Here is a 17181-nt window from a genome sequence, read left to right on the forward strand (position 1 = left end):
TGCTCTGTCCTCTATACACTGCATGAATCCCCTCTGCTGTAGCAGCGTGACCTTTACTGTCTGTCTGTAACCCCCCATATACTGAACCAAACCCCATTATACTAAATAAGAGACTTTCTCCACCTCACTGTTCACTCTGATTGGCTTGTCAGGGTCCGGAGTAAATCAGGAGACCCCCAGGAGCAGGACCACCCGCTCCCATACGTGTAGGGGTCGTCTCCATCATTTAAATGTGTGGAATATAAAAGGACCTCATCAGTGCTGGACCACTGAACAGAGAGAGAGTGCTGGACCACTGAACAGAGAGAGAGAGAGAGAGAGAGAGAGAGAGAAAGGAGACAGAGAGAGGGAAGAGAGAAAGGGGAAATATCTTACGTTGTCTTTGATATCAGAGAAAGTATCTGCTCATCAGATAAAGGAACATGATGGTTACAACACGTGTCACTGATGGCGTGTGGTTTTGTGACAGAAGTGTGGTTGTATCAGTGTTCTCGTTGATGTTTCCAGATGTGATTGATGTGAGAGGGTTCTGTGCTGTATCAGAGTCAGTAATGAGATCACTGCAGCATTTCCACTGAAGACTTAACTGTTCAGACCGCATTAACCTGCACAACACACTAAACACAGGACGAGAGGAGGGAGAGAGAGAAAAAGAGAGATCCCCTCACTTCCTGCTACGCTAATGCTGCTGGAGCCAGAGTGACTGAAACAGCAGAGAGATTCCTAACATACCTGAGAGAGATAGAGAGAGTCTTTACTTATTTTTCCTTTTTTTCCTTATTGTAAAACTTGAGACTTTTGGATTTTTGGCTGTATAGTCACTGAACAAAACCTTGTATCATTTTTTGAGCATTTTTTTAATTTTGAAAGCTGCCTTTTCACACTTTGTTAAAACCCTGCTGTGTCTGATTCACTCATACCAGCAACACACTAACACGCCACCACCACCTCAGTAAGTTAGTGTTAGATGCTAGTGGGTGGAGTGGCATGAGAGCATCAGCTTGTTTGAAGCAATAGTGGATAAATAAACAAATTATATTCATTTATATCAAGATCCTAGTTACTCCCCTGGCAGATTCTGCTGTATTAGTTTCAGGCTACTGTCAGTTCACAATAAGCTAGCCAACAGACTATGTGAGTAACCACATTAGCTAGCTAACCTGCTACATTAATATTCTTTCTTTCTCAGGCTGTAGAGTCTCAGATCAGGAGTTTTGGTCAGACTCCTTGCCAGCTGCTGATCGAGCCTCACCCACCACGAAGCTCCGCTATGCAGGTGGTAAGTTATATACCCCCACACTCCCCCAACAAACAGAGTGTTCATCATCTGGGTGGGCTTACACAGCTTAAATCTGAATGTTTTTAGCAGAACTCCATGGTTCATCACCTCATTATGTGTCCTTTGTGCTCACTAATGAAAGCTTCTCATGTACTGCGCTCCACATGTTAGCATTTTAGACCCTTCTGTTCCTGTAGGCCAGGGGGTCCCAGGTATCGCTGCAGACCGGTATCAGGCTGTTACTTTGGCACTAGGCCTTCTGTGAACATTATTATTATTATTATTATTATTATTATTATTATTATAACTGATATTGTAATTGTATTTGTATTGTTTCAGGCTTAGTTCTTGACAATGAAATGTCCATAAACTCATGTTATATAATTAGAGATGTGTTGGCCTACATCACATCTCTTTGTGACCTCATGTGTTTGTGTATGTTGCTGTTGGTTACTTAATCAGTCAAAGACTAATAAAAACAAAAAAAAACAAAAAAAAACTAAATCACATACGTTGGCAGCTACATAAAATATAGAATCACTGTGGATGCTAATGCCCGAAATGCATTGCAAGGGTAAAACTTTCCTTGGCAACACCAAAACTTATCTTATTGTTTGCTGCACATCTTTTGTAGTAATATCACTACAAAATATAACTGTTAAGGCTTTGTTAACAGTATTCGTAACATTAGCTTGAAACCAGCTGGCTAGCTAGCAGCAGTGAAAGGATCTACTGTTAGCTAACTAGCATGCTAATGTGAGGGAACATGGAAGCTCAGCTGCTAATTCTATGGCATTTCTCCTATGTCCTGATTTTTTAGTTATGACCAGATTTCAATTTCTCACTCCTATAATTTAAAGAGTTTGTATCGTTTTCCATGTAATTCCTCAATTATAAGATTTAGATGTAATGAACCTGCTATTTTAGGGGGTTACACACTCTTTTCACGTTTCTGCATTTTTTTCTACTGAAAGTACTCGTTGCAGGCTAAAATAACAACAATGGCCAAGAAGGAATAAAATTTGTCAAATGGAGGGGATGTGCCTTTGTGTGAGTATTTGACCACTGCTGACTACTGACTGCCTGGTGCAAGTACTGATCTGCAGCCTATGTCATGCAAGTGAACAAACAATCTAGCAAATAAGCTTTCGTTCTCTCACTTCTCCATTGTTGTGGCCCTGTTCCAAATGACCAATGGCCCGGTACCGGTCAGTGGTCTAAATTTTACAAGCCTGTGAACAAGCTTTTATTCTCCCACTGCTGCATTGTTGTGACCCATTACCAAATGGGCCAGGGACCAGTACCAGTCAGTTGTCTGGATTACACAAGTTAGCAAATTAGTGATTCAGTGATAATCCAACACAACTGCTTCAGAAGACCCAGTGCACTCTAGTATGTGCTCACTCAAGAGTCTGATGGGAGCACTCTGCAGGATGCCATGCTTCAGAGCAGAGGGGATCAGTGATGAAGATCATGCTGCAGTGGACCGGCGTCTGGCGGGAGTCTTTATAGAGCGAGTGAGAGTGGGGGTGATGTACTAGAACCCCCATTAGACCTGATTAGACCTGTATGTGAACAGCGATGACAGCCTGACCAAGCCTAATGACCCTACTACGGTCAGACAGCTCAGACACGAACTACAGCTCAACTACAGATCAATTTGCAGACTTTGTCTAAAGATGTTTATGTTTAGAGGATGTATTAACTTATTTTCTCTTAGCGAAAATCAACAAAACATGTAATTTGACAAGGAGTGTTCAGACTTTTGCATGCAACTATATATATAGAAGCAGCTCATAAAATATCTTTCTAAAAAAACAAACAAACAATTGTTACTGTTTATGATGTTTATGTTTAGTTGTATTTATTCTAATGTTATTTAGTAGTTTTACCAGCAAAGACACACTCGCTGCCAGATAAATAGAATTTTAAACACTTGCTAAATGATACACTTGCCTTTTGAACAATGTGCTTGGCTGCCTGAGACTTTTGGACAGTATATACATGTTTTATTACAGTTATGCTGTAAATATGAAAGCTTCTCCACACTCAAACACTTTCCCACATCCTCCTAAACACAGCAGAACGATGCTGAATGCAGTGTGTGGGTTCAGCTGGCTGTCCCTGACCTCAGCTCAGCCCTTCAACCTCTACAAACACAACACGGCCTCCTGAGGAAGTCTACTTGATGGTTGGGTGACTTCACTGCTCTGCAATCAAACAGCTTTAAGCTGCTCTCGCTTTGCTCGTTTAGCAGATACAGATGCAGAAGAAGGCTTCAGAATTGTCCTTCATAGCCAAAATGTCACTCAGCTCCACTTTTCTACAACTTTCTACAACTATAAACCGTCCATTTCTTCATTTCCTTAAAACACGATTGAGGGTAACCCTCGCTTGCAGGACATTAAACAGTACCACAAGAAAAAGCAGATATGATAAGCATGCTGACGCTAAAGTAAATTCAGTAATGCAGTAGTAAGCTAGCAAGGGACAGTATGAAAATAAGAACTCACTGAAAAACAGTAAAACAATCCTGAACTGAGAAGAAAAGTGTTTGGAAATTGGAAGTTTCAAATAACTAAGAGAAGCGATGTTCATTTAAAGAGTACTTTGCAATTTGTTCCAGATTAATGCTGTAATTAAAACCAGCTCTTCCAAAATCAGTAAAAACATGCAGCATCAACAGAGTTCAGGAGTGAGCTAAGAGCCATTACTTACAAACAATTGTTAACAAAGGCCATTTAGCTTTTGTGTATAAAATGCATTGATGAGCACTTTAAAAACCAAGAACAGAGTGATAGAGTGCAACCGTAGGCAGAACATCTCCAAAGTCCAGCACAGTTGTGAATGTAGCCTCAGCAGTCTTGTTTTGGTGTCACTTTCTTTTACAGTCCCTTAAGTTCTAGATATTAATTGGATATTCTAGATATTAAGTTCTAGATATTAAGTGTGAGACATGGCTCCAAAGTACCACATAATTGTTTTGGGTTACATGATGGTAAGTTCCATGGCAGTCTAACTAGATCACACTGAAATGTCTTATGGTTAAAGACGTTAACTATATGATGTCGTTTCATGTTTTAAGGCAGTCTTAGTAAATTACAGGTTCCAGGTTCTAATGCAGTCTAATACAGTTACACTGAAGTGCCTTTCTGGTTCTAGAGATTAACTATGGACGTATACCTTTCTCATTACTGGGAATAGTTTCTGATTCACTTTCCGCCTTAAATGTGTGACATTACAGTGAAATGGAGTATGTTTGTTTGTGAGTATGTTTGTATTTACCTGTTTTCCAACTACACGATGGAAAACATGAAGAAATCTATAAAGAAAGCTTTTTCTTTAATTTTCTAGTAAATACATTTGCATGGTCTGTAAGTTTCGTGGTGTTGCCAATGAAGTGTTAAAGACTTCTGATATTTATAATGTTAATTATCACTTAGAGTGGTAATGCTCAGATTAGTTTTGCCAGTGTTTTTAGCTTTAGTTTTACCTGCGTTCAATGTAAGCTTGCGATTGTAGAATGTGACTCATATGGCTTTAAAGTACCATTCAGTAGGATAAGGGATATGATTGTTATATAATTTCTCCTTAGCTGTCTAATACAGCTGCAACTAACCTTTACTTCATTGATAAATTAACCTAAAAACTATTATTTGATAAATTGACTGCTCTAAATTTTCTGTTTTTTTAACTGTGTGGAATAAACATTATAGACCTTTACAGAGCACTTTTACATGAAACAACAGGAGTTGTTTCACCTCCTACACTTCCCTACCCTTTTATTTGAAGTAAAGAATGTATTTCATCCTTTTATCCTTAATCAGGGCCGTCAGTGACTAATTGTCTTGTTTTTGTCTTACAGACTCCGCTGATGTTTACGGATCAGATGCAGCAGGATGTAATCATGGTGCTGAAGTTTCCCTCCAACTCTCCGGTGGTCTGCGTAGCTGCTAACACTCAGCCTGGCCTGAACAATCCCGCCATCATCACCGTCACCGCCAACCGCCTCTTCGCCGTTAACAAGTGGCATGGCCTCACTGGTGAGCATCATGGGCGATGTTGAGAGAGGATGATTAAGTAGCTTTTGCACGTATGGCTTTGTTTTGTTATCTGATTTATATATTTTTTTTCTTTTTCTTTCTTTTTCTTCCTCCTCTTGTTTTTCTGTTATTTTGAGTCCACTAATTCGTCCTTCAGTTTTCAAGATATCAACACTATTCAAACTCCGGAATATTCAGTCTGATCAGGACTGGTGTGGCTGTGTCAGATTTACATTTTTTTGTACAATCATAGTTAAATTCCTAGCATTGATAGTATCGTGTGATTAGGGGAGTCCTAACTAGCTGGTGGAATTGGAGATGACTAAATTGGGGAGGGCAGCACGGTGGCGCAGTGGGTAGCGCTGTCGCCTCACAGCAAGAATGGCCTGGGTTTGATTCCCGGCCGGGCGACCAGGGTCATTTCTGTGTGGAGTTTGCCTGTTCTCCCCGTGTCTGCGTGGGTTTCCTCCGGGTACTCCGGTTTCCTCCCACAGTCCAAAAACATGCAGTCAGGCCAATTGGACATGCTGAATTGCCCCTAGGTGTGAGTGTGTGTGTGACTGTGTATGTCTGTCTGTCTGCCCTGTGATGGACTGGCGACCTGTCCAGGGTGTATCCTGCCTTCCGCCCAATGACAGCTGGGATAGGCTCCAGCACCCCACCGCGACCCAGAAGGGATAAGCGGTTTAGATGATGTATGATGTAGATGATGTAAATTGGGGAGAAAATTGGGTAAAAATCCCCCCCAAAAAAATCCTAGTTAAATTACTTTTTTCCCATAAGAATTAATGGTGGGCAAACATTTGTGCACCACACTTATATCACAACGATACAAGTACACTAGCAACACCACCCTATTAATGACATGGGATACTTTGGCAACCACATAAACACCCTAACAACCACTTAGAAACACTTTAGTAATCACCTGGATTACTGTAGTAACCATGTGGCAACACAATACCAACAACCTTGAAAACCATAGCAACCACCTAGTAACACCCTAGCAACCACTAGAGATACTAGTTACTGGTTTGCAACATCCTAACAACCACCTGCGCTACCATAGCAACCACTTAGCAACACCATAGCAACCACCAGAGATACCATAGCAACCACCTAACAACACCCTAGTGAGCACCTGGGATAGCAAAGCAACCATTTAAAATATCATAGAAACTGTTCAATAGCAGTCTAGCAACTGCCTGGAAATTTTTCACAGAAAATACATTTTCCTAGAAATCTAGTACTGATTATATATTAAACTACAAAAAAAACACAATCAATGTCATGTTGACTGTGCCTCTTATTAACAAAAAAGCTAGACATATTACGTGCGACTTTGTCACATTGCTGAAGGTTTAGTTATTAAAGCACGGAATACGTGTTTAGACATGTATTTTTTAGTTCCTGGAAATCATTTCTCTGGAGTTTCTTTGAAGGCCCTGAAGGTTCTCGACTGGTTCCCCATACCTGGGAACCACTTGCATGATCTCCAAAAACCAACAAGCAGGATGCAGTGGAAGTGTCTGAATATGGCAATATGAGTTATAGTGTTACGTGTGTTATGTTTTCTCCAGGTTGGTGGAGTATAAACATCAAAGTCTCTTATACCAACTGCACTGGAGCTGAGTCTTCTGTAAAAATCACCGTTTTGCTGTTTCTTCAGTATTAAAATCAGCAGCTTCATCCACTACCCTCCGTTTATCTGTAAATGTGAGAGGAGATAATCGCTCTCTCTGGAGACATTGATATCTCCACCTCAACTGGATCAAATGTGACACTTCCTCTGAACACCATCCACTTCTTGTCCACTCCTATTCATCACACCTACTTTGTTTCTTTATTTTTTTATTTGTTAAACATCAGTCTGAGATAATAAAGAGTACGGGGGCAGCGCACTGGGGACACATGGGCAATCTCTTACTGCTTTTGGAACTTTACTTTTTTCTTTCCCTAACTGTTTTAATGGGGCTTTATCCTTCATTTTTATTTGTAATCGGTGAGGCTAAACTGACGTAGGCTGGATGGGTGGGGCTGAACTACTGTAGGCTGAATGGGTGGGACTAAACTGCTACGGACTGAATGAACTGCTGTAAATTTACCCAGTGGAGCAATGGAACCTTTAACCCCACCAGTTAGCATCATGCTAATAGACGTAATTATGTGGTTTCTGGCACTGTATGGCACACTGTTATTTAAAAACATGGAGTAGAGTACATTAGCTTAGTCAAAAACAGTAGATTATTTATGCCTACATTTTGCATAAATTAGATTTTCTCCCAGACTGTTGCTGTAATAAGGTAAATGAATTAATTTTAGATCCTCTGTTTAATTCTTTGTTTTTCATTCTCTCTCTCAGGACACCAAAGCTCGTCGGCCCCAGAGCAGCAGTACCAGCTGCCGGTGGAGATCGACCCTCTGATTGGTGAGTGTGGTCTGTAAATCTCATGTGTGGTAGTCTACACCACTAGCTGCTGGAGCATGGCTGAAGTTACTCTAAGGCAGTGGTGTCCAATCTTATCCGGCCGTTGTGGCTGCAGATTGTCACTCCAACGAACAGGAGGTCACCTGATGAAACATTTGAAGACTAAGACCAACTGATTGAACAAGTGGAGTCAAGTGTGCTCCAGCTTGTTTGGAGTAAAAACCTGCAGCCACACCAGCCCTTTGTGGGTAAGATTGGACACCCCTGCTCTAAGGGGTTTGCTAATGTTGTTAACTGGCTCTATAAGCATCATAGCCTACAGTGATACCTCCTGTAGCCTGCCTGAAGTTATTTACTAATTTGCTACCCTACCAAAAATCATGATGATGACACTAAGCAGTGAGCAGCTTAGTGACTGTTAGCGGTGTTATGCGAGTGCTGTATGCTGTATGGGTGGGGCTAAAGTGCTGTAGGCTGTATGGGCAGAGCTTAGTTGCTGTAAGCTAAATGGGTGAGGCTATACCACTGTAGGCTGAATAGGTAGAGTCAAGCTGAGTTAAACTATAGGCTGAATGGGTGGGGCCAAACTACTGTAGGCTGAATGGGCAGGGCTGAATTGCTGTAGATTGAATGGGCGGGGCTAAACTGCTGTGGGCTAAATGGGCATTGCTAAACTGCTGTAGGCTGAATAGGAGGGGCTGAAGTACTGTTGGCTGAATGGGCAAAGCTAATTTGCTGAGAGCTGAATTGTGGGGCTGAATGAATGAATGTGGGCAGATTGCTTGTTTATGTTAGTTTCTGTGATCAGGCGATTCAGTGGAACTTTCTGAATGCTTACGATTAGTTCGGAAACCCAACTGATGATGGCAAGTGTTTTAGGCGAATGCAGTATAGCACTAAACAATTTGGGGAAAATATCTAATTGCTGTTTTTCTGACCAATATTGTAACTGTGATTTAAATAGTAAATACATTCCATATAGTAAAGTTGAGGCTGTTTTTAAAGACTATAACTATTAATTATTAATTTAAATTATTAAATTATTTGTTATTAAATTAAATTAATAAAAATAATTAAATTATTAATTGATAATAATAATCATTAATATCAATTATTAAAATAGTTGCTTTTGTGATTTGAAAAATGGTAGAAAGTGGCACTTTTGGTTTTTGGCAAAAGAAAAATAGCTACATGTTTTGTTCTGAAAAAGCAAAAGATTACAAAGGGATTTGCTGATATTTTGCTTAACAAATAATCATCATGGTAATGAAAATGAGAGGCCTTCAACTTACATGCCTTTAACATTAACTGATTTAATGAAATTTTTAAAATGGAAATCACATAAAAACTCATAAACTGGTTTTAGGAGTTGCTACTGTGAACAGGTACAATGATTGGATCCTGCTGGTGTGAGTTAAAGCAACCTGCTAATAGCAACGCCTGCTGGAGAAACTTCAGACTACTAGAGAGGAGTTCCACATCCATGTGCTTTACATATTAAAAAATGACTTTTCTGTCATTGTACCAAAGGAGCTCTAGAAATTCAGCTTTAGATGCCTTTTGAAGGCCAAGAAGTATTATACCTTCATAATTTATAACGTTAAATATTTAATATTATTTAGCAAGCTGTTTAAAATTAAAGGAGTCCTCTAATTCTCAAAATTCTCTTTCCCAAGCATCGTCAGCATTATTATGTCAATTTAAAAGTATAAATAAACCATCTAATTAGAACTAAGTAGTACTAGAACTCTTTCAGTTTCAGTTTTCAGCTGATTGTGCCCAACCCCTGCTGCCATGTATACCCACATTACAACAAAAGCAGAAAGAGAGACTGTGCAGCTTTGAGATACTCAGTAGCAGAGACAGAGAGACACACAGAGGCAGAAATCTTTACATCCAAGTGAAAAAATGAACCTCACAATCAGTAACTATGAAAGAACACATTTGTGGGCGGAGCCTGGCTGCAGTGTGGGCTGTCTTAGGGAGGAGATTAAAGCTGTTTGTCATCCATTCAGCCTCCACTCAGCATTTACATGCAAATTGGAAAGCAATGAGCTGTAGCTCTGCCTGTATATCAGCAGCGTGCTCGCTTCTCTCTGTGTCACAGTAATGAATACGGATGCTGTAATGATGTTCTGATTGAGGGCGTGTGATCGAGGGTGTCCACACAATATGGCCTCCACACAGAGAGGGATAGGAAAAACAGAGGGATGCAGAGGGATAAATGGAATGAGTGATAAGTAGAGAAAGAGAAACAGTGTGGTTGTATGTGGAAAAGAACTGGACCTCCTTCATCACTGCTTACAGATGCATATTAACTGATTAATCTCTTTTATCTTTAATCTTTCTCCCTGTACTCTCCCTCACTCTTTGTACTGTCTCTCTCTCTCTGTATACTCTCTCTCTCTCTCTCTCTCTCCCTCTCTCTATCTCTCCGTATACTCTCTCTGCTCTCTCTCTGTAGGGAGTAATGTAGGTACTCACCGTAGACAGATAACTGACCTGCTGGACCAGAGTATCCAGGTCAGTTCACAGTGTTTCATTATTACTGCCGACAACCGCTTCCTCCTGCTTGCCGGATTCTGGGACAAGAGCTTCCGCGTCTACTCCACTGACACCGGTAACCATGGCAACACCACACCACAACGGGGGTCACACGTGAACTTGGGTCAGAGAGTTTGGAGCCACTGACCAAACAGAGTAATAGAAAAGAGAAAAGAGAGAGAATAGAGGCCAGACAGAGAAGAGAAGATAAAAACGAGAGAGAGAGAGAGAGAGAGAGAGAGAGAGAGAGAGAGAGAGAGAGAAGAGAGACGAGAGACAGAGACAGCGAAAAGAGAGACAGAGAAAGGGAGAAAAAGAAGAAAGGAAGAAAAATAAGAAAAGAGAGAGAAAGAGGAAAAGAGAGTAGAGAGAGAAGGAGGAATAGAGGGTAGAGGGTAAGAGGGTAACAGAGTGAAGAGGAATAAAGGGTAGAGAGAGAAGGAGGAATAGAGGGTAGAGAGAGGGAGAGAGAGAAAGGAATAGACGGTGGAGAGAGAGGAATAGAAGCTGGAGAGAGGGGAAAAAGAGTAGAAAGAGAAAGAAAGGAATAGAGGATAGAGAGAGAAAAAGAGGGATAGAGGGCAGAGAAAAACAAAAAAGAAGATGGAATGAAAAGTAAAAAGAGTAAAGAGAAAGACAAAAGAGAAAGGGAGAAAAAGAAGAGAGGAAGAGAAATAGAGAAAAGAGAAAAGGAGAGATAGAAAGGAACAGTAGGTCGAGAATGAGAGAAAGAAGAATAGAGGGAAGAGAAAAAGAAATAAAGGGAGAGAGAAAGAAGATAGAACAAGAAAGCAAAGAGAAAGGGAAAGGGAAAAAAGAAGCGAGGAAGATGAATAGAGGGTAGAGAAAGAGCACAGAGGAAAAAGACAGAAAAAGAGGAATAGAGGGGAGAGGGAGAGAGAGTAAGGAGAGGGAGAGGAAGCAGCCCTCCAAAACCAAATATTTAGAACGTTGTGCAAATCAGGGAGCTTTTAAACATTTAAACACATCTGGAGAGTGTAAACTGTTGCGCACATGTGAATTACTCAGTATCTACTACGAATTATACACTAACTTCTATGAGCTATTCTCTATCTAATATTATTATTCAGTAACTACTGTGAATTTTTCATTATGCTGTGATGCTAATATATACATTATGCAGGGGATTTTCCTTTGGGGGGGTTAATACATTTTATCTTAGATTTATTAAACACACCTTGAACACTTGGACTACAGTGCAGTACTGCGTTAATGAGAGTGAGGAACTGAACTGAAGATCAGTGTACAGGGATTTAGGGTTTATGTAGTTTTTTAGATGAATAGAGATTTTTAGATTAGTTTTTATTGTGTGCAGTGGGTAGATGGGGTTGTGTTTGGTCTCCATGATGTGTATGTGTATTGTCTCTGTAGGTAAACTGGTGCAGATAGTGTTTGGTCACCGTGATGTGGTGACATGTTTGGTGCGGAGTGAGTCGTATATCGGAGGAGACTGCTATGTGTTGTCAGGCTCCAGAGATGCCACCCTGCTGCTGTGGTACTGGAGTGGAAAACACTGCAGCATCGGAGACACCAACAACGGTAAAATACACTGGTTTTCAAAACCTTCCGCAACAAAACATTAAAAAATATTTTTAGATTTTTTTAATAAATATTCAGAATATTTAAAAAAAATATTCTGAGTTTCCACTTCCTTCAGCTTTATTTATGTTCCACTCACTGGCCACTTTATTAGAAACACCTAACTTTTACTTCCACTCACTGGCCACTTTATTAGAAACACCTACCTTGTACTTCCACTCACTGGCCACTTTATTAGAAACACCTACCTTGTACTTCCACTCACTGGCCATTGTGACTGTAGTGGGTGGAGCAAGGAAGGTTTTAAATGTAGGCAAAGCCTGGATAATGTTGATGCTGCATTCAGTTCTGCTCTTATTTCTACATATTCTTCTGGTTTTGGGGTTGAAATACAGCTTTAAAATGTGCTGTCAAACAGAGGGTGTTCCTCCACTGCACATTCAAAAACAAGAACTGACCCAAATGGGAACTAGTAGAATTTATGGTTATTTTCTGCCATTCTAAAGCGTCTAATTTGGCTAATTAGCTACGTTACTGGCTTGTTGTAGTTAGCTTAACGTGGCTAACATTAAACAAAACACTGCACTGTTGTGACCTCACACAAATGTCTACACAGAATCATGTGTAGAATCAAACACGTTATGTATAAGTTTATTTTTTGTAGTGAGTGTGAAGATATGAGCACTCATTCTAAGCTAGCATGAATGCTAATAGTGTTAGCATTAGCGTCCTAACCAGCTTATGCCACCTTAGCGAACTGTTTACAAAATAATAATTTTATAAATATCAATTTTGGCTCTAGTTTACATTCAGGTGCTCTTATTGGTGATCTAATAATGTTGGTGACTTGGTCTTCAGTAAAGAATTCTCTATATTGCGGTTAGAGAGAGAGAGAGAGAGAGAGAATGGAGAAATGTAAAAAAAAAAGAAAAGAAAAAAGTATTAAATGGAAGGAGAATGGAGAAAAAAAGAGAAGGGAGATGGAGACAGAATGAAGAGATGGAAAGAGAATGGAAAGAGAGAGAGCAGAGAAAAGTATGAAATGCAGATTTAAGTATGTGTGTGAGAGTGAGAGTGTGGATCAGGAGGAAACACTTCAGTTTAGTTAAAGTGAAAAATGACCCCCCCCGCAGAGACGGATACGGAGCTGATCAAAGACTCACACCCACACTCCTCTAATTCAGATTGGTTAGCCGCTCTGCTCCGTGCTAAGTGTGGGCTTACAGATGGAGAGGGATTTATGGGATAATTGTGATTTAGTTAATGAAGCGCTGCTTTTTCTCAGCATTCTCACACTGCAGCTACGCACTCATACTGCTGTTGCTGATACAGCACCCACACCTGCAAAACATCTGCACCACTACACACACACACAGGGAGATAGACAGAGGCTTAATGCCATATTAGCTCCCAACTTCCCAGTTAGTGCACCTTGTAGGTCTAAACCCTTCAAGACAGACATGAATAAATGTCAGTTTCTGCCATTTTTTTTGTTAACAATGTGATTTTTAAATGCTGCTGTTAAACCTTTTTTGGTATATAAAGAAAGCCAAAAATGTAGATTTTTATTCAGTTTTAGCCCTGTTGGAACAGGATTAGTTTTACATAAGGAGGTGGGGTAACATCATTTTTTGGCATTTGAATGCTCCATGTCAGTCATTTTTACAGCCTTTGCTCCCGCATCAGTAAAGATTTCAGTGCCTTTTAACTTCTACAACGCCATTTCCAAAAAAGTTGGGATGCTGTGCAAAATGTAAATAAAAACAAAATTCAATGATACGCAAATCATTTAAACCCTATATTTCATTGAAAATAGTACAAAGACAACATATCATATGTTAAAACTGATAAATGTTATTGTTTTTTAATAAATATAAAATATATACCCATTTTGTATTTGATGCCAACAACATATTCCAAAAAAGTTGGGACGGGGGCATGTTTACCGCTGTGTTTCATCACCTCTTCTTTTAACAACACTCTGTAAGCGTTTAGGAACTGAGAAGACCAACTGCTGTAGTTTTGAAAGTGAAACGTTTCCCCATTTTTGCTTAACATAGGATTTCAGCTGCTCAACAATTCAGGGTCTTCTTTGTTGCATTTTTCATTGTATAATGTGCCAAACTGTTATCAGTGGTGACAGGTATGGACCACAGGCAGGTCAATTTAGCGCCCGGACTCTTTTAATACAGAGCATTGCTGTTGTAGTACATGCAGAATGGGGTTTGGCATTGTCTTGCTGAAATAAGCAAGGCCTTTCCTGAAAAAGACGTCATCCGGATGGCAGCATATATTGCCAAAACATGTATATATCGTTCAGCATTAATGGTGCCTTCACAGATGTGCAAGTCACCCATGCCATGGGCACTAATGCACCTCTATACCATCATAAATACTGGCTTTTGAACTGTGCACTGATAACAAGCTGAGTGGTCTTTAGCCCAAAGGACACAGTGTCCATGATTCCCAAAAAGAATTTCAGGTTTTAATTTGTTGGCCGACAGGACACTTTTCCACTTCCCCTCAGTCCATTTTAAATGAGCTTGGGCCCAGAGAAGGTGGCATCATTCCTGGATCCTGTTTATATGTGCTTTCTTCTTTGCGTTTAAGAGTTTTAATTAGCATTTGTGGATACTGCGCCGAACTCTGTCTCTCACAGACAGTGTTTTCCAGAAGTTTTTCTGAGCTCATGCACTGATTTCCTCTACAGAATCATGTCTGTTTTTAATGCAGTGCCGCCTGAGGGCCCAAAGATCATGGCCAGCAAATACTGTTTTTTGCATACAGAGTTTTCTCCAGATTCTCTGGATCTTTTAATGATATTATGTACCGTAGATGATGAAAAGCAAAAGTTCTTTGCTATTTTATGTTGAGAAACGTTATTCTTGAATTATTTCACTATTTGATTGTGCAGTCTTTCACAGAGTGGTGAACCCCTCCTCATCTTTACTTCTGAGAGACTCTCGGGGATGCCCTTTTTATACCCAGTCATGTTACTGACCTGTTGCCAATTAACTACCAGGTGTTTTTTAAGCATTACACAACTTTACCAGCTTTTTGTTGCCCCCTGTCCCAGCTTTTTTGGAACATGTTGCTGGCATCAAATTCAAAATGGGCATATATTTTTCAAAAAGGAATAAAATTTCTCAGTTTCAACATTTGATATGTTGTCTTTGAAGAATTTTCAATGAAATGAAGGGTTTAAATGATTTGCACATCATTGCATTTGTTTTTATTTACATTTTGCACAGCGTCCCAACTTTTTGGAAATGGGGTTATATAAAAGAAGCAGTAAAAATGACCTCAGGTTATATTAATCCCTTTCTAATTGATATGTCGACAAAAATCTTGTTATAGTCTGTGGAAAATCAGTTTCTTAGTCATGGAAGCCCTTAACGAAGCGTTTACTTGTGTTCCTCATTGCTAAAATCAAGTTAATATGTAACGGCCCTGTCCTGTCTCGTGTACAACTCAGAACATGTAAAAATTATAGTAAAAATGGTTTCATTCCTTGAGGTTGATTGTGTGCTGTACATTCCCAAGCTAATGACAATGCTAATGACGCACTGCATTCACTTATGACAAAAAGGTAAGTGGTTAGAAACAATGGCTAAGTTCAGTGCTTTGATGTGTTTTCAGCTCTTTTCTGGAATAAAGGTGGTGCATATATCGTGTAGCCACTCCCTTCTCTGTCATTTATGCTGGGATTTCTTATCCTCTGCCAACTGGTCATAAACATTACAGACTTCCTGTGGTAAACTGGCACTACTCCACCTCCCCATGGAAAATTAATGCCATCCCAATAGGGCTTTTATCCCACAAGCTCTTTTTCTGATCAGTGAAACACATGAATAGGAATACAAGTCATACTTTATCATGATTAAAGAAATCTTTTACACAGTGATAGAAACACAGTAGCTCACAGAATGCTCTGGTTCTACACACTAAAACTGATAAAATGATTTTACTGTGGTAAGCAGTGACATGCACACAGCGTAATATCTGGTGGCAGATTTAAATAAGCTTATCATTTAGGAGGGAGACATTTAAGACTCACTCAGAGAGACAGTTAGCTAGCTTGTAATAGATAACTAGCTAGATACATACACAGCTGGCTAGCTGGATAAATAGGTACAGACATACTGACAGATAGCTAAATAACAACACAGACAGCTAACTAGCTAGCTCAAAAGTTAGCTAAGTTAGCTAAATCATATTGGTTTATAAATGCAAAAAATGCATGTAATTACACAGTCTATACGTATAATTACATCAGTTTATGAATGCAATTAATACACATCATAACACATTCTGTATGTATAAGTATAGTAATATATAAATACAGTATATACATCTAATTACACATTCTACATGTATAAATCCAAGAATATATAAACACAATAAATATATCGCTGTTGTCGGAAGAAAACCTTGTATCTCCAAAATAATAATAACTTTACAGGAGACGGAAAAAACACACTTGTGTGTAATGTAAGTCAATGGAACCAGACTTTTTTCCAAGTCATTTTGTGCTGTTTCTTTTTGTCCATTCTTCATGAAATTTACACACAATAACAGACATTTTCAAACACAGTCCATATATATGATTACAGTAATGTATAAATACAATATATACACATTATTTCATACTCCATATGTATAATTACAATAATATATAAATACAGTAAATGCACATAATTACACAACTCACAGCACAACATACCTACTTAGGAATACAGCATTAGTTCATACAATAGTCAGAAACAATAAACTGGAATTTAAAGTAGGTCTAAAGACATATAAAGAGATTGTTAGTTGTACTAATGCTAAATAAATAAATGTAAATATAAAGGTTTCAAGCTACAGTTCAGGTTTGGTGTAAATTCTTAATAAATTGTAAAAAGTCTGTGTGTTAGCTGAGAGCTCTTTGTACCCTGGCATTAATACATATTTAAAAGAATAGCAGTTAACTAATAAACATAGAAACTAAGACATGCAGATGTCTGAAATATTGTCAAACTGGTATATATATAGGTTCAATTCAGCACTTTAAAATGAAAGAACTCTGTAGCATTAAAGCTGATTCCAGATCAGCTGCAGGAGAACTAGAGATAAGTGTCCAGCAGTGAGATTCTGCGGACTGTACTGCCATCTAGAGAAAACAGAAGGAATTGCACGTTGGAGATTCTAATTCTGGACTTCACATCGTCAGGAAAAGGTACTTAGGGTACTAAACTGCACTTTTTTGGGTCCAAACACTGTCACTGTGATGGAACTCTCAAGTGTAGGTCTTCAGTACCTTTAGTCAGAGAACACAGTTGTACCAT

At 39.3% G+C, this 17181-nt stretch overlaps 1 protein-coding gene across 2 annotated transcripts in view; it reads left to right on the plus strand.

Moving 5' to 3' along the window:
- The window catches only part of lrba (LPS responsive beige-like anchor protein), a 346257-nt gene that overhangs the window by 306260 nt on the left and 22816 nt on the right, over positions 1–17181 (plus strand). For both annotated transcript variants that reach the window (XM_036583833.1, XM_036583835.1), the window contains 5 exons: positions 1190–1279; positions 5145–5322; positions 7685–7750; positions 10215–10370; positions 11687–11854. In XM_036583833.1, the coding sequence (XP_036439726.1) occupies positions 1190–1279; positions 5145–5322; positions 7685–7750; positions 10215–10370; positions 11687–11854 (658 nt within the window). The remainder of the gene's footprint in view (positions 1–1189; positions 1280–5144; positions 5323–7684; positions 7751–10214; positions 10371–11686; positions 11855–17181) is intronic.

Source organism: Colossoma macropomum, unplaced genomic scaffold, assembly GCF_904425465.1.
Source record: "Colossoma macropomum unplaced genomic scaffold, Colossoma_macropomum, whole genome shotgun sequence".
NCBI classification, from domain to species: Eukaryota; Metazoa; Chordata; class Actinopteri; order Characiformes; family Serrasalmidae; genus Colossoma; species Colossoma macropomum.